The sequence below is a fragment of the Engystomops pustulosus genome, chromosome 6 (assembly GCF_040894005.1).
Source record: "Engystomops pustulosus chromosome 6, aEngPut4.maternal, whole genome shotgun sequence".
Lineage (NCBI taxonomy): Eukaryota > Metazoa > Chordata > Amphibia > Anura > Leptodactylidae > Engystomops > Engystomops pustulosus.
The window spans coordinates 91,017,347-91,039,791 of NC_092416.1; the positions used below are offsets into that span (position 1 = coordinate 91,017,347).

General features: G+C 39.6%; 1 protein-coding gene across 2 annotated transcripts in view; it reads left to right on the top strand.

Moving 5' to 3' along the window:
• Positions 1–1,113: 1,113 nt before the first annotated feature.
• Positions 1,114–22,445, top strand: part of LOC140063998 (paired box protein Pax-6-like) — a 52,761-nt gene continuing 31,429 nt past the window's right edge. Inside the window, exons 1-2 of one of the 2 annotated variants that reach the window (XM_072110366.1) lie at positions 1,114–1,308; positions 10,652–10,839. In XM_072110366.1, coding sequence (XP_071966467.1) covers positions 10,725–10,839 — 115 coding nt within the window. In that variant the 5' untranslated portion in view covers positions 1,114–1,308; positions 10,652–10,724. Of the gene's footprint in view, positions 1,309–1,993; positions 2,065–10,651; positions 10,840–22,445 lie in introns of those variants that run through there. The other variant, XM_072110367.1, reaches the window with a different exon arrangement.

Here is a 22,445-nt window from a genome sequence, read left to right on the forward strand (position 1 = left end):
GTCTGTGTGTTTTATGAATAGGTGAGGGAGAAGAGCTCAGCGTGTCAATGTGTTTTATATCCATTTCTCATCTCTGATCTGTCTCATCTCTCTTTTACTATGTGTCAGATACTAGTAGAATGTTCAGAAGCTAAATAAAAGTGTAGATAAACCGTGATGATCTAAGCACATTTTCAGCACACAGCATCTCATAGCATAGAGGAATCATGAAATGTCTGCTTAGAGACTCCCCACCCACACTCTGGAGTTTTACACTGACCATCACAGAGTTATAGGAGCTAAAATACCAATAAAACTGAATAAAATTATAAAGGAAGGAGTTTAAAAATTATTGTGTAAACATCACTTGGGGATTCAAATTTGATAACTTTCTTCCATGGGCAAACCCCTTTAATAATATCATTACTAATAGCAACAAGTTCTTCACATATGTTGTAAAACTACCATAATGCTGGAGGCTTCAGTTTCATCACAGCTGGAAAGCCACAGGATGGTAACCAATGAAAACCCATAAAAAGTTTGCACTGCAGGATTCCAAGCAAATATACTTCTGACTGTAACAATGTGGATGTTTGCATTCTGTCTAGATTTAGAGTTAAGCATTTTATTAACTGAAAAAAAGAAGAAAAAAAACAAAGTTCTGACAGTAAATTTAAGTGTTTCACTTTTTAAAATTTTTTGTATTTTAAAAATCACAATTAAAGTAAATGAAATAGATAAGACAGTGTTGGTCCAACATGGTAAACTGCTGTCACATAGCAGGTATGTCTCAATGCTGCACTCCTAACACCATTGGCTGGCAGAGGCATTTTGCCTAATACTGCTGTGTGTCAAATACAAGACCTCATTTAGTGATTATGTATTTGCAGTTAGTTTTGGACCCTGACGAGAGTTGACATGCCCTGCCAGAAACCTTAGTGGCTCTCTCTTCACCCAACAGACCATGGCTGATATTCAGGGACTGCTGTATTCCTCCCTCATCTTCTATCTTTTTATTACTCTCCTCTACCCTCCCTTCCGCATGCATTCCCCTACTCCCTCCCTTTTTGTATCTCTCGTTTTCTCCCCTCTCCCACCCATCCCCCTACCATTCTGTAGAATTAAGTTCAAACATGACATTAATGGTTAGTACAAGTGTCACCAAGATGAACCATCCTGTTGGTTTTTCATAGCTCCCAGAACTTATTTATTCATTACTGCTTCAGAGTGGCACAGTCATTTGGAGCGACTGCCAGCTGTGGGTGAGGAAGACCCATATGTGTGTGGAGAGCAAGCCAGGTCCAACTCCAGAAATTCAGCCTCTGAAAGGTGATAGCACAACACACATTTTTACTTTGCATCAGACTTAGCTGCTGAGTGGATAATTTATTGGCTCAATGTATGCTTTATAATGTTCCTATTTCTTTTATGGGTTTATTTCTCCCAGTAGGTACTTGTAATTGTAATCTGGATATTTATCTTACATTGTGGCTTTACTGGATTTATCACATATTTTTTGTGGGCCATAAATATCAAATAACTCTTTTATCCATGGCTAAAAGTAAACTTATAGACACATATAAACTAAATGCATTTGAAGTTATTGCTAGTAAATATTTTAATGTCTTTATTGTGTTCATTTTTTTCAGTTGTGTTCAATTTTCACTTTTTAAAAAGTATGACAAATGTTGAAAAGGGATAATTAAATGTCTGCTCGCGATAAGAAGAAACATAAACCTAAACTATCATTCAATGTGGATTTATATATGCTTTTACCTGTATAACACCCATCTGAACTTGAAATTAGATCCAGTAAAGTAGACAACAAAACTTTGTTGGAGCTCAGAGCCGTTTCATTCCCACTTGGTAGAATAATTGGCCACTTTCTGTGGCGGTCATGAGATCTCGGGTTTAAATTACACTGATCCGTACAGAGAGATCGAAATAATGCAAGTGATTATTGTTGGCTGCCCAGTGGGCATGTCGTTTTTGTTTGATGAGCCTGGTTAGAGTCTGATTGACCAGAGGCTAGTGCTAATATGCTCTTGTGCCTTGTGATTCACCATAGTTGACAAGCTTTATGAGGTAGGTAATGCAAAGTGCTCTGCTAGAACTTATATTGATATGTGGATTAGAGGCATTATGTTTGCTTAGTCTGTCTATCTATCTATGACATCTATTTATTTATATATGTAGCTATACTTGTGTCTTCTATTTAATATATCTTTCCAAAAAATTTCATGGCTTGGTTCTAGCACCTCATCCAAAATCAACCCAGTGTGTATTTATCCATCTAAATATCTCTATACCTAATATAAATGTTAGTAAAGAGAAATGTATAATTTGTCAGTCATGTTTTTTAACTATGCCAATAACAAACACCGCAACTAACCTACCTACTGTACATATTTCCTTTTAATATAAATTGAAAGCAACATTATCAAAATAATCAGGTACTGCAGGTTTATGTGGCAAACCCAGTTCTGCTGCATCTGACATATAAGAAAGCACTACAAAATATAGCGGGGACATTTCTAGAAAGAACATATCAACATATCAACCAAATTTATAATTGTAGTTACGTCAGTTTTATAGGGTACGAATGTCTCACAACTGTTACAACTGCTGATTTGTGAAAAGAATTTCAAATTTTTTTGTGACTTTTGACTACCTACTGGACTTTTCACTTTAGCCTACTTACATTGAATTCAGATCTGTCCGACAGATTTATGAAGTGGGACTATCAAAAAAGTCGTACATTTAGGCACAAATTCCTCAGCCCTCTCTGGGCATAGGAAATACTTAAGAAGAAAGTTAATTGAACAAAAATTTGTTCTTTTTGCAACTTTAAAAAAAAAGTCTCAAATCCACAACAGATATTGACACTTCATATGCCACATTTATCAAGCTGTCTAAGCCACTATGATAAATCTGACACACAACAAGCTACTAAGACAAAAAAAGAAACCTGCTAAATGATAAATCCATCCAATACGCCTAGAAGACACAGCACACATGAGGCACTCATCTACAGTATATCAGTATCAGCCACAACTATGCAGACAAGTGTCCCCCAAGAATACAGTAAAGGAGGAAGAAATAAATATGCATATTGTATTTCATGTTGAAATATTATTTTTCATTTAATCATCAGTACTAAATATTGGTTTTTCGTTTAGGAGGTAGAGTTTATTGTATGCGTTATGAGACTTTACAGAATTTCTATGCAAAAATATGCAGCTTTTTATATATTAACATTTTTATATTTTCCTCATAAGAGTAATAACAATTTGAACGCTAAATACTGATGGGGTAGATATGAGTAATATTGTATAACACAGGTCAGTAAAATTGGGCTTCAGCTATTTATAAAAGTCACATTACTAAGTATACAGACATTTTGTACATTAACAGTCATAAGGAAAGCAACCAATTATTGGCTGACATGCAGCGCAAAGCCAGATTTCTACGTGTCTACCTTTATTAATATCATGTCTTAATGGAAATGATTATTATGGTACAGACACCACAATAAGCCACTTAGGAGTCATTTCAGAGATTAATGTTTCTAATGACCTTCCACTGAGATTTTTCTTTAATGTGGACCGTAAACTGATTGGTGAAACAAGGCTGTGGGGAAGCATTCATGCAGATAAGTGCTTCATAGTCACAGTTTACCATCAGTATAATAAACACATACAAAGGATCCCGAGGGCTATTTGCCTGGAAGCATTTCGTGTGGTAAAGTTAGCAAGTGCTTTGTTCTTTATTGAAGCTTGTACACAAGCTGATGGAAGTTGTAATATGTGGCTTCATGACTCCTTTCAATTAGACAGAGCAAAGAGAAGCTGTTGTCCATTCAATAGGTGAAATAAAAAACTGCATTTCCCTTGATGTGCCACTACAGGGTTAATGAAGGGCTGACCAACAGCTCCACTTTCAGCTGCCAGATATGATTAAAATGATATCCAGTCTTAACAATATGTTGCTCTAAAAAGGGAGAACCATTTCCATTTTTATATTCTTTGGAGGATAACAGACACATGCCTTAACTTTATGTATGGTAATGAATAAGTAGAAGCTATTTCCCTTTAAGAGCCAGGAAAACAACCCAGCTAAAATAAGGGGGAATGGTAGTGCATATAGGCCAAGAAAATTAGGATATAGTTGACTATATGATCAGGGAAGCCCTCACAACATGTAATTACTATCCTGATAAACTTCTCCTCCTTGCCATCAAAAACTATGAACTAGGAGCCATTTGCTTCTTTATGGAATTCTACACAATTTTGTAATTTACAAAGTTTTTTTACTATGGGAAGACTTTGTAAGTTCCTCCCTACTTATAATTTAATTTATTTATGTACCATCTAACATGCAATTATGTTTTCTAATATGTATTGCTGATATAAAATAATATTTACTTTAGATGAAAAGTAAAGTAAATCAAATCCCAAAAACTGAAAGTATGAAGCAGCAGATCAAAATAAGGCCAAACTACCATAAGGTTTTCTTTAAACCGCTCTATATATAAAATAAAAAAGAGAGGCTGTGTAGGTGGTTGGCGGGACAAACAACAAAGGGAAGCCACAAGTTTTATATACTACTGTGTACAAAGCTGTGTGAAATGTATTTTTTTGCAAAACAAACTTTCATTTTCATTGATACCAGTTTGAGAGATGTACACCCTTTGGTTCACTTTTTATTTAATTTTTATTGATGACAAAAAGTGGTGACTTATTGATGGGGGTTATGAATTTCTGTTATATAAAGCAGTGGTAATCCAACGCTTGCTCAGCTCCTGTGTGGGTACCATCCTTAAAGTGCAGAGGCTGTTAATATGTTATATTAGATGTAGCTCCCGGCATTGCCTGGGATAGTAAATAACTGCTCTTAGCTTTAACAAAGTAGAATGGGCTAACAACAAATAATTTATTTGTATCCATGTGATCAGACTGTCTCTGAATGTATCTGTCTCTGACCGTTTCTATTTCCAAGTGTCTCTGTCTCTGTTTCTGTCTCTATCTCCAGGTTTATCAGTCTGTCTCAGACTGTCTTTGCCTCTGATTGTCTCTGAATTTCTCTGACTGTGTCTGTATTCCATTGTCTCTGACTGTCGTAGTCTCTGACACTCTCCGATAGTCTCTGACTCTCTCCCCGACTGTCTCTGTCTACCTCTGACTGTCTCTGTATTTTTCTCTGACTGTCACTTTGTCTATGAGGGTATTTATCAGAAGTGTTTGAAAGCAGAACTATTCTAGTTGCCCAGGGCAACCATTTAGAGCTCACGTTTTATTTTCCCACAACTGTTTGTAAGATTACAGCTGATCATTTTTTTGTAAAAAGTCATGTAAAAAGCCACATAGTAATTCCACTATTGTTGTATGTTGTCAAATGTGCTGTGACATTTTGTACAAATTTTTGTAAAACAATTGCAGACAGCAAGCAGAGCATAAGAAAACTACAAACTTATTTCTTAAAAAGAGCTAAAGCCACTTAAAATAATTCTGAAATAGAAATAACCCAGCAGTCTGTCTATTGATAAATGCTCCTATTGAGTGTTTGGGTATCTACTTGGCAAGTGAAGTTCAATGTGGTTAAATGTAAACTTAAAGGACATCTGTTAGCTCAATAAAAAGGACTACCTGCACATACTAATGAGACTCTCCCTAGCCTTCTTCCAATTATCTCACGGTCAAAGTTGTAGCTTTAGCAGAACATACCGAAAAGCTAATCCACACTTCAGCACTTGGTGGTCTGAGCGCTGGACCTATCTTCCGATGGGGACTGTCTAAGGGGGAGGTGATTGCAGCATCAAGCCTGGCACAGTCACCACCAGTATCTAGTGTGGGAGTGGCAGTCCAGGGGAGCTAGCCAAATAGAGTAGGGTGCCTGAACGGCCCCCTCATGTATACACTGGACTGCCAGAAGATAGGTCAGTCAATCGGACCGCTAAGTGTAACAGTGTTGCACAACTTTTCGGTATGTAATGCTAAATGCTTGTAGATTTCCCAGCATGAATTAACAAATCCAACAATACAAAACACCATTGGGAAATGTTGGCCCAATGGTCTATTAGCTATTTTCTTGACTCCCCAACTCAGCAATATTTGGTGCTTGACACCTCCGGAATATCAGAGGATGCTGATCACAAATTTGTTGGTACATGGCAAACACTCATGCGAGCTGGAGTTACAGATTCTGCATTCATTAAGATTTCTGAGGCTCTAGGTCAGTGGTGGCGAACCTATGGCACCTATGCCACTTTCTGTGGGCACTCATGCCATTGCCCCAGGACTGAGTTCACCAAACAGGACCAAATCCACCAAATCTTCCTGAAGTCCCAAGCACTATTTTAAAGCGACACTTCATTGACTGCTTGAAACTGCACGAAAAATTAAAAGGTTATGACAGAAGATCTTTGGAGGTCATCCTGTTGGACCCACCATTCTTCCTGTACAGGGAGACCCTGGAGAGAAGCTACAACGATAGTCTGAATTTGCCCTTCTTCTTTCAACTGTATTGGTGGCCTCCGGTCGGCCAATGAAAAGATTAAAAGAACAGGTAACAATGAGTTACTTCTTAAAATGCCATGTTGGCACTTCACAGTAAATAAGTGGATTTTGGATGTTGTTTGGGCACTCGGTCTCTAAAAGGTTCGCCATCTAGGTGCTAATTACGATATCTTATAAGGTAAAGGTGATTTCCACTGGGAAAGAGGGTACATCATAACCCATAATTTATTACAGGCAGTACAAAAATGTGGTGAAAAATTCCATGTTAAATCACATCTCTGTCTGGAAAAAAAGTTTCAGTCTTTAGAAAAACCAATAGAAACTCTGAATCTGTGGAAAAGTCTTCGTCACACATCGGTTTTAGCAGCAACAGCAGGCTTTATTGATTTTGTATAGAATTCTGTTCCTCATAACCTTTTCCCTCAGCCCATGCCTGTATTTACCATGAGGCACTAGAGAACCTGTGCCTAACATATCCAGTTACAGAGGGGGTGTCTTCAGAAACAGAATTTTTTATTACTTTTTTAATTTCATCCGTAATCATAGTGCTGCAACAGACTGACAGTATGTTATAAACGTTAGGGGAAGGAGTTACAATATGTAGGAGTGAATACTTTATACTATATAGGAGTAGGGACACAATTAATAGTCATAGGAAGAGTGTTTAATAGGATCTTGTAGTGGGAGTGAAGATATGAATGGTAAGTCTAAAGTATAGGTATGGGTTTTATAACATACTGCAGTGCATCACAAGGTATTCATAGTACATAGAGTTGGGACCTGAGGGGTTATAGTGTATTGCAGTGAAACACAAGGGAGTCAAAGGAATGGAAGTTTATGCAGTAATAGGTGGGGATTCGTCAACGCTTTCATGCCAGTTTTCTGCCATACAAGCCTTGAAATAGTCACAAATACTGTCTGCAATTCCCTCCTTATTTCACCTCCAGGCCAAATGGGCATAGATAGGTGTAATGGAGGACGCCTGACTGCACAGGAGCATGTTATAGTGCACTTCCATACCAGGCAGTACCTGGTGTAGAATTCTCCAGCCCCATGCCTACAGATGTATGAGGTTGTAAATACAGGTCTGCTCAGCCTTGTCCCCTATCTTTTCCACACCTTGGTTGACACCGATGATGTTTTATGTATATGTAGCTATGTTGCAGGGTCCAAATTTTGTAATTTCATTTCATAATGGTCATAGCTTAGTTCTTCTTCTCCTGGGCCAAAGAATTTGTTCCTTATCCAAGTCCTTCTTATCTGTTTAAACTAAATCTCTGTTGGGCTGCTGCACTGGTAAAGCCCACTGGCTCTACAAAGCCCTTTCTGTGGGCACCCAAGCCTTCGCACCAACACAGAGTTTGCCAGATAGGACTCATGGCTTTCTCCTGTGGTCTAATACAGCCCAGGACGTGCCATTCTCCACACTATTTTAAAGCGACAGCCTTGGCTGCCAGAACTACAGGAGGAGCGAGAAGGTGTGGATGGAGATGGATTGTCACTGAAGCTCCTGCTCTTGACCCCCTGATTCTTCCTCTTCAGGGGACCCTGATTGTATTGGTGAACTCAGTACACCAATATTATTTAAACCTGTGATAAAACAGGGATCAATAAGTTACTGCTTAAATTGTCATGTTGGCACTTTGCAACATACAAATGGATTTTGGTTGTAGCTTGGGCACTCTGTCTCCAAAAGGTTTGCCATTACTACCCTATGCATTTAAGGTCCAAAATATCCAATAAGAATTTTTGAGTATAGTCACTGATCAGGGAGTTTATCATTGATTTTATCCATACAAAGCTGTAGACAGTATTAAGTTCTGGCCCTGAATAGCTGTGTTATCTTTCACAGTATTTCTAAAAACACACACAAAGGTATGTCCCTACACGTCCATACTCCAAGGAAATCTCTGTCCGCTCAGGTGTGCATGAGCAGAGAGGATATGCTCTGGATTGTGCACCATGTGTTTTTTGGTGTACTTTGTTCTTGCTGCTGAATTGGGGCACAGACAGAATTGTGGCATACATCAGTAATAAATGTTGCACAAACTCTGACTAAGCACTAAGAGACCCCTTTTGGTGCACATTTTTTCTGTCTTGTCGGACACAGTGCAGCTGCGACACAAAACTGCCACAGACACTTTATAAATACATGTGCAAGCAGTTTGCATGTTTTTTTCAGGGGAAAGTCAGACAGAGAACTGGCACAAACCCTTTAATAAATGTGGGCCAATGTGTTTTGCAGTATCACCAAATTCATCCATCATTAACCGGGGTTTGTCAATCAGACCACTTAGTAATGATGACTAGTAATGATAGCATAGAATACATAATAAACACTTATATTCTAGTTAGTCTACAGTAGTAATCTGGTGAAGATAAAGTAGTGCCATCAGACAAACATAAACAGCCAGCATGGACATTGTGGACAATTTATAGTCCACAAAATGTAATATTTACACTCATGCCACCTTCTGCACTCTATATAAAGGACTGCATCAATCCTTGTCTGTTTCTCTCAGTGAGAATGCATTGCGTAATCATTCTAAGATGGGCCTGTCATTTTGTATAAGGAACTTACACATCTGTCTGGTTTATCACCAGTTTGTGTTTTCAGGCAAGGAGCTTTAGTGTCGGCATGATACAGGAGTAGATACCTTTTCTTCAGAAGTTAATTATTATGTGTAACTGAATTAAGAACTTGGATGCAATAAATATTGTTAAAATTTACTGACAGCAGGCTTAGGTGTTGAAAAAGTTTGAAACGCAATTTGGAGATGTGTCACTGCAGTTATATCAGTTTTTTATCTCAAAATGTCTCACAATTGAGGCATTTGAAGATTTGATACACAGTTGCACTTGTTTTGCTATCTTTCCAAACCATTCAACTTCCTCCAGATTAATCATTTGGATCCAGATGCGGTAGACAGATTTATGAAATTGGATTTTCCCATAATCCTCCAGTAGATAATCAATGGTTGTAGGTCTCCACACACCTGCAGAGATTACCTATATTGGCAAAGTCTCCATAAGTAGAGTTATTTTGTACTTCCCAGAGAAAACGTGTTACTTTGTTATCCTGAGTATATTTAAGAAACTTGTTTTTGTGGGAATACCCCTTTAAGGGGTTACAATAGTCGCACAACTTCACACTGGATTGATGCAAAAAGTCGCCAATCCTAAAAGACACCTTTATTGATTCACCAAGAGACACGGAACGTATAGGCGCTCTTTAGTGGGTTGCCTAAGTATCAAGAGCAGGGGAAGCGAGGGACAGGCCAATTGTTCTATATAAATCCACACAGGAACCAGTGAACCCACAAGGAACTAGAAAGGCTATCTGTGCGGCCCTGTGGTACGGTGGTTATGGAAAGTATTCAGACCCCTTTATATTGTTCACTCTTTGCTTCATTGTAACCAATTGCTTATTATTGCTTTTAGTGTGCACTCTGCAACCCATCTAGACAAAAACAAAAATGGAGATGTTTTTGCTATTTTATTATTCAAAAAAAATTAAAATAACACATTGTCAAAAGTATTCAAACACTTTGCTCAGTATTGAGTAGAGGTTTTTTTTTTTGCAAACTATATGCAAGCTTTCATATGTCCTGCAGTGAGGAGAGGCATTAGTAGGCATACTCTGATCTTGGGATTCATCTTTACCTTTCTCACCAAGGCTCTTCTCCCACGATTGCTTAGTTTACCTGGAAGAGTTGTGGTTGTTACATTTTTGAGGTGAAAATTGTGACTACACCAAGAACTATGAGATGAAGACCATCGACCCAATTCCTGCTCCAGAAATCTCAAAATAGAGTGGTAGTTTACTGCATAAATATTCTCAAAAGAAGAGGATACGTGAATACCAAGATAAGCCAATTCATCTCTCCCCACTGAAATTCAAATTTAAAGGCTAGGAGTTTAATTACCAAATCTGGTAATTAAATATTTTAAGGCCTCTGATTTAGAATGATTACAATGATACCATAACTACCAAAAGTTCTATACAGGTTAGGGAATGACACCATAGGGGTTGTCGCAGATAATAGAATATCATCTGCAAAAAGAAAATGCACTGTGCTTTAAATGTGTTATATACATAGTTTATGCCAACACTGTAGCTGCAGGGAAAATAATATTTTCCATTGGTTGTCTTTCAGGTTAAGTCAGCAGAACTGATTGTGTTGAAGATCTACTATCACCTCTCCTGCTCCAAGCACAGCTGGTTAGCCCATGGGGGCTGATGGCACTGATCAGAAGATCAGAATGCTGAACATACAAAATGCAGCTTGGGGAAGTCGACAGGACTGGTACCAGGACAATCTAGTGACCGGCCCACCTAATCCAGGTACTATAATATGTCCTTGAGTAGATGGCTATGATGGATCTATATTCCATCTTTAAAATAAACTCTCTTATCCCCATAAAACTGTAATGGATTTCTCATGTGCATTTACATCCACTGTCTGGTTATTGCAATAGATCGGTGCTAAGAATTGGGAGAAATCTGTTGGACAGGACCCTGTGCTTGGATTGCCTTTTTTGTATCTTTCTGTATCTTGAAGGGAGAAAATTGGAAATTAAGCTTAGCTGGGTCAATTCTCCCCATTTCCACCACATATCCTCCATGTGATGAGAGCTGCCAGACTAGTTACCATATAGATCCTATATGTACACTATGAAGTATTCAGTAAATTTACTTGTAGGAATCTCACTGGATTTGCTGCTAAATTACTGACTGAGAGAACATAAGGTATCATGGGAAGTGAGGGTAGATACAGGAAGAGGATAGACTCTGCCCACTTAACTACTGCTGAAGAAGATTTTTGACAAGTATCTTCAGTACAGAGAATGCCATAACTTTGGAAAGAAAATGTCAAGGAATACAATATGGCCATTGTTCTATTTGTTATACTTTAAGGTAGGGCAATATAAATCTGGTGCTAGTTTCACTTTTATGAATATTAGTTGAATCTAAAATCATTTGGTTATAGTTTCCAGTTCAGAGTACTCTGACTTTTCAGTGCATGCAAGCCCCTTACAAAATGACAATTATTTAATTAATATGACCTAGTTGTATACTACGTTCCTTGTGCTTGATCATGTTGCCATATCAAATAGGTAAGAACTTGTTTGTAGGTGATATCATAGCAGCAGCTAAATGTTGTCCTATATATTAAATTAGAGATTTTGGTTTGTTTATGAGTTATTCTCATAAGTTTTCCTATCAGTGCTGAGTCAGTAAATGTAATAACCATATTTTGGAAATATCTGTGTCACAATAGACATGTTGTGGTGCTGTGTTGTGGTCAATGCAGGAAGCTTACAGTCCCATGAGCGATCTTCACATTTTGCATATACGTGTGGCTGGAACTGTTTGTCTATGTAAGAAATTGTGTTTTTACATTTCTGCTTTGTGTTTCTTGTGTTGCTTTTTACACAAAAATTCTAGAATAGTTTTTCTGTACTAACTAAAGCAGATGAAACTTAATGGTCAAAATTAAAAGGTAAATTATACAGTTCTCATGTTTTCTACATTTTACATCAAAGGTGATTTGTCAATGGTCAGTCACTTGGTTGCCGACGATAGAGGAGTATGCTAGTTGTATTCTTAGCCAAGCACAGGAGAGGCTGGACCCAGAGCTGAGAGTAGGGGGAAGCTGTCATGACACAGCATGGAGGGTGGAGTTGGGTAGCTAAGGAGTCTGGAGAAGTTTTTGGTTGCTAAGGGTAGGGATCAAAAGGGATTGTGTGAGGGAGGAGTTGCCATTATGTAGGAACAGACATTAGCCCGCCCACCCACCAAAATATTGGGTTTGATGGGTCAGAGGTCAGGGGTTAAAGCAGGGTAGGAGGATTTGTGAGAAGAGGGAATTTTGTTAGCTGGTGTCATGGCGGCGTAGGCGGGTTAGGAGGTCCTTGGAGTTGGTGGTAATACGGAAAAAGGGACAAACCCATATCCTTTAAAGAATCCTGAAGAGGGAGGGAAGTAGTTGGAAGGCCTCAGGAGATGGTGGGAGGAAAAAGGAGCTAAAGAGATATTCCAGGAATAAACATAATTTATATACAAATGAGTACTCAAAATATAAGCTAATGTGTAATTGTGCTACCCTTAGCAGAAAAGGCTGTTGACATAGACTGTAATGAAGAATTAAAATGCTACTGACCCTTTAATTAGTCCGTTAATCTCCTCCGCGCGGTCCATTGCGGAACAGACACAAGACAGAAGATGGCCGCTGGTCACATGTCAACATCACATGTCCTGCCCCTGCCTGGGCAGGTCATGTGATCACCACTATGTTTGGCTGTAGTCAGTTGTTTGAAGTGCATCCAGTGTGGCCAGTGTTGTGGTGATGTGCCGGGATGGCAGTTACACATTACTATGGTAACAGAGCAGCACAGTCTGTTACATCATCACTTGGAGCAGAGCATAAGACGGAGGAGGAGTTACTGAGAACTAAAGGATCCTGGGTCTTGTAGTTTCCAGTGGCGGCCATCTTAGTGATAACTCTAACTACTTTAGAGAGGCCATAAATTTTGTAAATCATAAAATCAAACTATTTAAGCTCCGTTTTGTGACTAATGACATTGAGCATTCTTGTACTCATTTATTTATATCATCATGGGTTTTTGTGTCAGACGTTCATATTCCTGGAATACCCCTTTAAGGATGGAGCAGCTTGACATTTCGGTGGTGATATCAAGACAAGCATACTTGTCTTGTGGATCAGTCTGGTACTGCGAGTGTATCAGCATGATCAGCAGAAAGAGACACACAGCCTTATTCATGCTGCATATGCCCTGAATGGAGAAAGCTCAGTTCAGAGCAGCAACTTCTTAACTTCCACGGCCCATGACGCCCACTGTGGCAGCTAAAGAGATAGCTATGGCAGTCAGACCCCTGATCATACCCTATGGGTCTTTAGGCTCAGAGGCAAGGTCTAGTAGGTTTGATAATACACTGCAGGGCAGTTCCTAGGTACTTTGTTATACTGAGCCCACTCGATTAGATGTATATACTGTGCCCCCTATATTAAATACTTTGCTCCCTTTTTGTGTGTATATATATATGTGTATGATGCCCCCCTCTATTACATATTTCCTGTGCCCCCAGTGCACACTGCCCCTCCAGCATACATGTATTCAGCACACTGCTCCCCACTATTTAGTTAGCCGCAGCACACTGCCCCAAGTATATGGGTAGTCCCAGCACACTGCCCCCAGTTTATAGGTAGCCCAGAACATGCCCCTAGTACAGTGGTGGCGAACCTATGGCACGGGTGCCAGAGGTGGCACTTAGAGCCCATTCTGCAGGCACTCAGGCTATCACCCCAGAACTGAGTTCTCCAAACACTGAATCTACCTGCAGTCCCAGGCAACTAAAGAGATGCTGCTCCCAGCTCTATTTTAAAGTGACACTTCATGTCTGTTTTAAACTGCGGGAACTGTGAGAAGGTTTTGACAGAAGTGCATTATCTTCGGATGTCATCCTGCTGGACCTGACCATTCTTTCTGTACAGAGAGACCCTGGAGAGAAGTTACAATGATAGCCTGAATTTGCCCTTCTTCTTTTAACTGTATTGGTGGCCTCAGGTGGCCGATCCAATTGAAAGATGTAGAGGAACAGGTAGCAATAAGTTATTGCTTATAATTCCATGATGGCACTTCACAGTAAATAAGTGGATTTCGGTTGTCGTTTGCGCACTCGGTCTCTAAAAGGTTCGCCATCACTGCCCTAGTATATTGGTATCCCTAGCACATGATGCTAGTATATAGGTAGCCCCAGCACACTGTCCCAGTATATAGGTAGCCCAAGCACACTCCCCCCCAGATTATAGATAGTCCCCACCACACTGCCCCCCAAAGTATATAGATAGTCCATAGCACATTACCCCTCCATTATATAGGTAGTCCCCAGCACACTGCCCCCCAGCATATAGGTATTCAGCACACTGTCCTCCTAGTATATAGGTAGTCATAACACTGCCACCAAAGTATACAGCTTGTCCCTAGTACATTGCCAAATATTGGTTGTATACGGATTGTCTCCAGCACACTGCCCTCCCAGTATATAGTTAGGCCCCAAACACACTGCCCTCCTAGTATATAGGTAGTACCCAGCATACTGGCCCCCAGTATATAGATAGTCCCCTGCATACTGACCCCTCAGTATATAGGTAGCCAACATACTGCCCCCCAGTATATAGGTAGTCCTCAGCACACTGCTCCTCAGTATCTAGGTCGCCCCAGCACACTGCCCCAGTATATATGTAGCCCAGAACATACCCCCAGTATATAGGTAGCCAGCACATGGCCCCAGTATATAGGTAGCCCAGCACTTTTCCCCAGTATATTGGTACTCCCGACACATATCCCTATAATATAGGTAGCCCAAGTACACTGCCACAATATATAGGTAGTCCCAGCACACTGCCCCCCAGTATATAGGTAATCCCCAGCAGACTGTCCCCCAGAGTATATTGGTAGTCCCTAGCACACTGCCCCCCCCCTCATATATAATTAGTTCCCAGCACATTGCATCCCAGTATATAGGTAGTCACCAACACTCCCCAGTATATAGGTAGGCCCCAGACACACTGCCATCCCAGTATACATGTAGTCCTCAACACACTGTCCCCCCAGTATATAGGTAGGCCCCAAATACATTTCCATACCAGTATACAGGTAGTCCTCTTCACACTGGTCCCCAGTTTATAGGTAGCCCCAGCACACTGCCCCCCCCCCAGTATATATGTATCCGGCATACTGCCCTCCTTGTATATTAGTCCTAAAACTGCCCCTCCCCAGTATATAGGTACTTCCCAGAACACTGCTCCCCCCAGTATATAGGTAGCGAGCACACTGCCCCTTCAGTTCCCTCCACTGGGTGGCACCCGTGGCAATCGCCCATCCCCTCCAGTGTAAGAAACTGGCCTGTTACACTGTGATTCAGAAATGCACCCTGGCCAATTATAGACATGGCTAGTTTATTTGCCAGATTGGCTGCTTGGTTTTGAAGAATGTGCCGAACACCCAACCTGAACCTACACTTTGGGAATACTCATCTCTACTCACAATTTGGTGACACCTATACCAATAAGTTCTTAAAAAGGTAGTTTTTTGACCGAATACAATAAAACTTGTACATATTTGGTGTCTCCTTCATTTCAGTAACCTACAGAATAATTTTTGCATTTTTTTTATATTGTACAGTGAACTGAGTAAATGTTTTAATTAATAAAACAAATGGTGGAATACCTATTGTATTCCGATCCCTGTAGAAAAGAGCAAATACATTTTATCATTATTTGATTTTTCCTTTGAAAATGAAGCCATTGGAAAATTAAGTTGAAAAATAAGTTATTTATTGTTGCTGACTTTGATTAGGGAAAAACAAAATACTGTATATAGTAGAGTATAAGCCGACCAAAGTATAAACCTAATTTTACCAAAAATAACTGGAAAAATGTATTGACGTGAGTATAAGCCTAGGGTGGAAAATACATTGGTCACAGCCTCCCTGAGTAATGTATTGCCATACAGCAGCGTCCCCCAGTAATTAAAGGCCCCATGCAGTAGCCTTCCCTAGTTATGCCCCATGCAGCAGCTTCCCCTAGTAATGCCCCTTATAGAAACAGTCCCCCCGGTAATCCTCCATGCAGCAGAAGCCTCCCACAGTAATCCCAAATGCAGCAGCAGTAGCCTCCCAAAGTAATCCCCTATGCTGCAGCAGCCTCCCCGGTAATCCCAAATGGAGCAGCAGCAGCCTTTCCCAGTAATCCCCCATGCAGTAGTAGCAGTAGCCTTGCACAGTAATCCCAAATGCAGCAGCAGCAACCTCCCCCAGTAATTTTTCATGCAGCAGCCCCCTCCCCCTGTAATGAAATGCCTTTAAGCATTGCCTCATTGCATAAAAAAATCTCATATACTCACCTTCCAATGTTCCATGCGGCTCCTCTTCCTCATGTCATAGTGTGCGCCGCGGCCAGAGTGCATGGATGTTGCTGTGAACTTTGTTAGGCAAATATCATCTCACATTTGACCTTGCACATTACCTCACATATCACTTTACAAATTACTCACATGTAATTTCACATATATCCTCACACATTAGCTGTCATATACTCCTATAGTTACCAATCAAAGATCAGAGCTCCTATAAATGACCTGTGTCAAACTAGAAACTGAGCTGAGCTGTAGATGGTGGTTAATAAGTGGATTTTGGAAAGCACAGGGTGAACATTGACTCAAAACCTAGTCTATGATATTCCCCGATTCACAGGGAGCGGCTGTGCAGAATTTGGTGATTGTAAACATGACGGTGCGGATTCCTTTAGCGTCCATACACACACAAACATACACTCAGCTTTATATAGTAGATATTGGCTTTGTGGTAATGTAACGAGAAAGAGAGTAAAGAGAGATGATACTGACCATGTGGTAATCTGAGCATATGTGGTAATGTGAGCTTATATATACATAAATAGATAAACTATGAGGTGTTTTGAGCTAATATAAAGATATTTAGGCAAAATAGGTTTATAGAAATAAGAATCACTGTGTGCTATCTAAATAGATATTCATTCTGGTTTGGTTAAAAGGCACAGTTTAGTTATGCTGACCCTGTCATAGTTCCATAACCATGCATACATGTAATTTTTATAAGTTTACCATGGAATCAATGAGCAGAAAGTGATATTGACTTTGACAGTTGGGTGACTCCACCCATGCGTGAATAGTTAAATCCCATCCAGGTCACTAGGGGTTCTGCAGCGTTATGTGGTCAGCAGCAGTCACTGTTGATTGACTGGTTTTAACACCAGAAATGACTGCAGCTTATAGCATCTTGTGTTGGTGACTGACTTGCGCCCAAAGAAATTTGTGTCCGACATGACACTTGTGTTTGAGGCACTGATAGCCCTGCAGCTCATGATAACTATAGTAACATGTACGGCATCCAGCGGCTACTCCAGCCCTTGGGCTTGTGCTTTAGTCTCGTATGTTCGATTCCAGGATGTTTCCTACTTTAGGACTGGCTGCTCGAGTTTACAACAACCTGTTCTGTTCAAGTAGCATAGCTTGTACATCCTTCTGGTGTCTCTTGTAGAGCCCAAGGGATGTCTTTTTTTCTGACAATGAAATGTGACTTACATTATGGATTCCAGAGGGTATTAGTTATTTATAGTGTTTTTGCATTTAAATGAGATCAACACATTTAATAAACGGTTTTATGATGTTTAATAGACATTATAGTGGAAAATGTTTACATGGTCTACATTGATTACTTTGATATTTTTTTGTCGCTAGAGTTGCTCAAAACATTGATGCCATCCTTATTCTGGGCATTTTATTGGATAGATTGTATATCATAAATAAATTCATATATAAATTATATTATGTCAAGTATCCCTGTGCCAAAAATGCCTAATCATTCAAATATAACAATAATCAAACAGCCACATTTTTGCCATTTTGACAGCCATCAAAATGTGAATATAAAGTGATCAAAACCCAGACAGGACATCTGTCCTGTTATTTAGGCAGGACCTCTGTGTCATTTAGATCCATGGTAGCCGGATGAAGCACACCTTCTAAAATGTCCTACACATTCTCCCTCTCTATGTAACTTGCATGTTACAAAAATTAACACCTAATCTGACTCTAGTGACTCTGTTCCCTTCTTTTATATCTGATACAGTACTACCTTTTTTTTCCCTGAACTAAGCACGCCACAGTCAGTCGATACAGTCTTTGGCCCAAACACCTTTGCATTACAAAAATTGTTACATGACTTCCAGGGCTGGATATAGGATATGCAGTTGCCACATAATGAGTAGTCTCTGTTCTGTCCGCCTTTGCATTAATCTTATTCCAATATACCTTGGAAACACTGCATTTTGGGGAAAAATATGGTTTAAAAATATTCAAATGAGCCTGGAGGAGTCCACAGTAATGTAATTTATTCACACCCTGGCCCAACTGGGACCTCCTAAACAGCATTCAGAGAACCTCTCTCTCTGCCAATCTATAAATGCTGTATTAAACTGGACTAATGTCCCATTTGACAAATACTTCATTATAAGCTTTAGCTTATAAGCTTTATCTTTAGCAGCTGCCCCCAGGTGACATACACAGAGCTGCCACTAGGAATTTTGGGGCCCCTGCCCCCTTCCCAGCACACATTAGTTTTCTATCTTATATTTGCAATGTGATATAGCTGAAGTATAAGTTGAAGACTATCATGGACCCTGGGAATAAAGTCTGGCCCTAACAGTCTACAGTTTTAAATGATCTAATGTTTAGTGCATAAAATAAGTAATATAATACAAATAAAATATAAAATAATGGGGACAGTAACAAAACCAATCCTGCTACATATATACAGCACTGGAACCAAGATTAATATATGGATAGGACATGGATATGGAACCAGTATCACGATTACTACATATATGTGTTACCAGAACCAAGCTTACTCCATAACTACATGACAAGAGACAATCAGAGTTAGACAGATAGCCGTATACTGCACAAGCAAATATCACAATGTCTGATGCTGGATGATTAATCCAAAGTAGAAACAAAGTAGCGCACTATGTGCAATTCCAGCTCACCCTTCCAGCCGCTTTGTCTTTCGTCATCAGCAGGTGCTCGTAGATCATGTGGAGACTTCAACACATCAGTAAGTGAAGGAAGGAGGAGATACTCGGCACTGAACTGCAGACTTGGACGGCAGATATTCATAAAATCTTCTCTATTCAATACAAAGGATAGAAGCAGAACACATATCGGAGAACCGGACCTACATGTTTCGGCTAATCAAGCCTTATTCATGGTCAATGAATTAATCCAAAGTAGTGTAAGACTGTCTCTATATAGTTCCCCCTGATATGAATTAACAGAAAACCACAGCATCAAGATTGTGCAGAATTTTGATCTTATGGGCAAAAAGGAATTTACTGGTAACCTGGTGACTCATGATGATGTCTTAAATCAGAAGATTTCCCTTTTATTTTCTTCTTTTACCTAGCAGCCATTATAATTACAGCAGCCAAAATAGTTACAGGGCCACCTCAGCAGTCAAATAGTCACATGGCCTCCACAGAAGCCTTTATTGTAACAGAGCCCCCACAGTGGCCAATATAATCTCAGGGTCCATACAGTACCCAATATAGTAAGTGTCCCTCAGTAGCTAATATAGTCACAGTACCCTACAGTAGCTCATAGTTACAGTGCCCCATGGTAGTAAAGTCACAATGCCCCCCCCCAGGAGCCAAGTTGCAGTGCCCCAAAATAGCCATGATACATTTTCCTACAGTAGCAAAGTAACAGTATCCCCCACAGTAGCCAGTATGGACAGTCTCCCACAGTAGCAAGTCATCCAAAGTGACACCCAAAGTAGCCAAGTGACATTGCCTCCCCTGTAGCCAAGTCATCAGCCCCGTTGTCCCTTGCCTTACTTCTCCAGTATGCCTTAACAAACAAATGCAATCTAACTTGACCAATGTTAGGATGAAGAAAACGTCATGCTCTTTTGATCTGTTTTGTATATAATCTAGCAACTGTATCTGCTGGCCATCCTGGCTGGTTGTCAAAACTAAGCCAGGTCCGACCTGGTGTAGTTTTCAGTAAAAATTAGCAAACATTCACCGGTGAATGTTCGCCAGTGGCTGCACCCCTCCACGCCCCCATGGCGTGGAGGTGGCATTGTTGTGGGAATAATGGCAATTTTTTTTTGCATTGCATAAGAAATTGCTATTATATCAATGCTTTTATGCCCAAGAAACTGGCATAGAAGCACTGACAGCTGTTGTGTGACAAATTTGTAAGACTACAGTATCTCTAGCGATTTTTAGTATTACCCCCATTAGCCCTCATTTGAATTGAGTACAATACACTAGTACCACTAGTTTTTTGTAGAATGAGAAGAATGGCATAAAAGTTGACTGCCACATTATTAGAGATGTAGTTACCTTTACAAAACACATATTTGCCATATTTAATAGGGCCTTTTATGTGAACATGTCCCAATGTTCAGTCCAGTAGATACTGATCTAGGACTCAAAGGCTGCAACCACCAAAACCAACATTTGGTGTGGAAATAAATGTATAATTAACTTTTAATAGATAAGTAATAAAAGATTGCTAAAAATAGCCAAATATAGAATGCCACCAACAATAAAATAATACAAGCTGTAGAAAAAGACCTTGCAGTTACTAAATAAATGGTTAGATCTTACCAGCTCAGATGTTAACACTGAATGAACAGGTACCAGGGGTCCTCTTGGAATAGGAGCACAAGGACGCATGATCAGAAGTCTAATACGCCCTATTCTGCAGAGTGAGCCTGTCACTAAAAGAGCAGGTATTAATCCTGGGGATTAACAAATGTTACCCAAATAAAAAACTATATATCCATAAACCAAGCTGAAGGCAACAAAGGCCACAAAGGTAACAAACAACATGTGCACCATTGTATTAGCAGAGAAATAACGGAACCTTCTATGGTTCATAAGAATTTGAGTAAGAACGCCATAATGTAGATATAAATAATGGACAGATGGTGTGAACGAAAAACTTTATTCAGAAATGTGGGTGCTTTTGGATAATTTCTGGGTCACAATTTTAATATGTAGCCATAATAGGAAAAGGGCATCAACTGTTTATCCCCTCACTCAATTTACATTATTAAAATGATCACACAATATATGACAGAGAGTAAGTGTGCGCTCAGATAATTCTGGGTAGGAACATTAGTTAACATGATTACTTTTCAAACTTTAGTAAGAGATACAGTGAATATTCACTTTCTATTCGAGCCATGAGAAGCTTCTGTGTGCACCATCCTCTAGGCTTCTCCCTGCATGCTGCCAGCTAAGGAGCTGGTGGCAAGTTACATTTCAGAAGGCTATAACTTTGGATTCCTGACACCTAGAATCTCAGGGTTGTTTTCCTCTGAAAGAGGAGAATTTTCTCTATATAACTTAGGATTGCTTTTCCAGGTACCAAGAAGATGACTGTTATATTGAATAAGGGAGGGGGTTTTTTTATCTATAAAAAACGTACTCAAATTGTCACTTTAAATGTGAATTTCTTTGCACCCTGGCCCCAAATAAACACAATTTTATACTCATGAAAAGGAGCTTTTAGGTTATAGCTCTTAGAATCCAGGGCGCATCTCATATGTCCTTGGCCATAGAGGTGCCACCACATGAGGACGTATGAGATGCAGCCTCAGCAGGAAAAAAGTTAAACAGTTAAAGGGGTATTCCCATTTCAGCAAGTAATTTTTATTGTTTGAATAATGAAAAATTATACAATTTTCTAATATACTTTATCAATTCCACACAGTTTTCTAGATCTTTACTTGCTGTCATTCTGTAGGAAGCTTCATTGTTTATTTCCAGTGAACAGAAATCTGACCATGGTCTCACAGGTGCACGGCTCATTATATCACACAGTTTTGCTTACTCTGTTACTCTCTATGATACTAACGAACTGTGCCCTGTTTGACCATGGTCAGATTTCTGTCCACTGGATGTAAACAATGAAGCTTTCTATAAAATGACAGCAAGCAGAGATCTAGAAAACCGTGAGGAATTGATACAGAAAGAATATTGGAATTTTTTTTTCGTCATACAAACAAGAACATTCATTTGCCAAAGCAGGAATACCCCTTTAACACTGATGATCAGTGCTGGCATCCCCAAACAGGGATTTAAAATTCGTGTTCGGGTTCAACCGAATGCAAAATTTAAATCTCCGTTTGGGTCCGCTCATCACTAGTGATATATTTTCCAGCAGCTTCATATCCTTAAGCAGCAATGGACTGGAGTGGAATCATTGAAGTCTATGTAGAGTTTTAAAGGCAATGCTTTATGCAGATGTACAGTAGCTGTTATATCATCTATTACAAGTAGTGAAAGCAGAGATAGTTGTCTTAGAGAAGATATA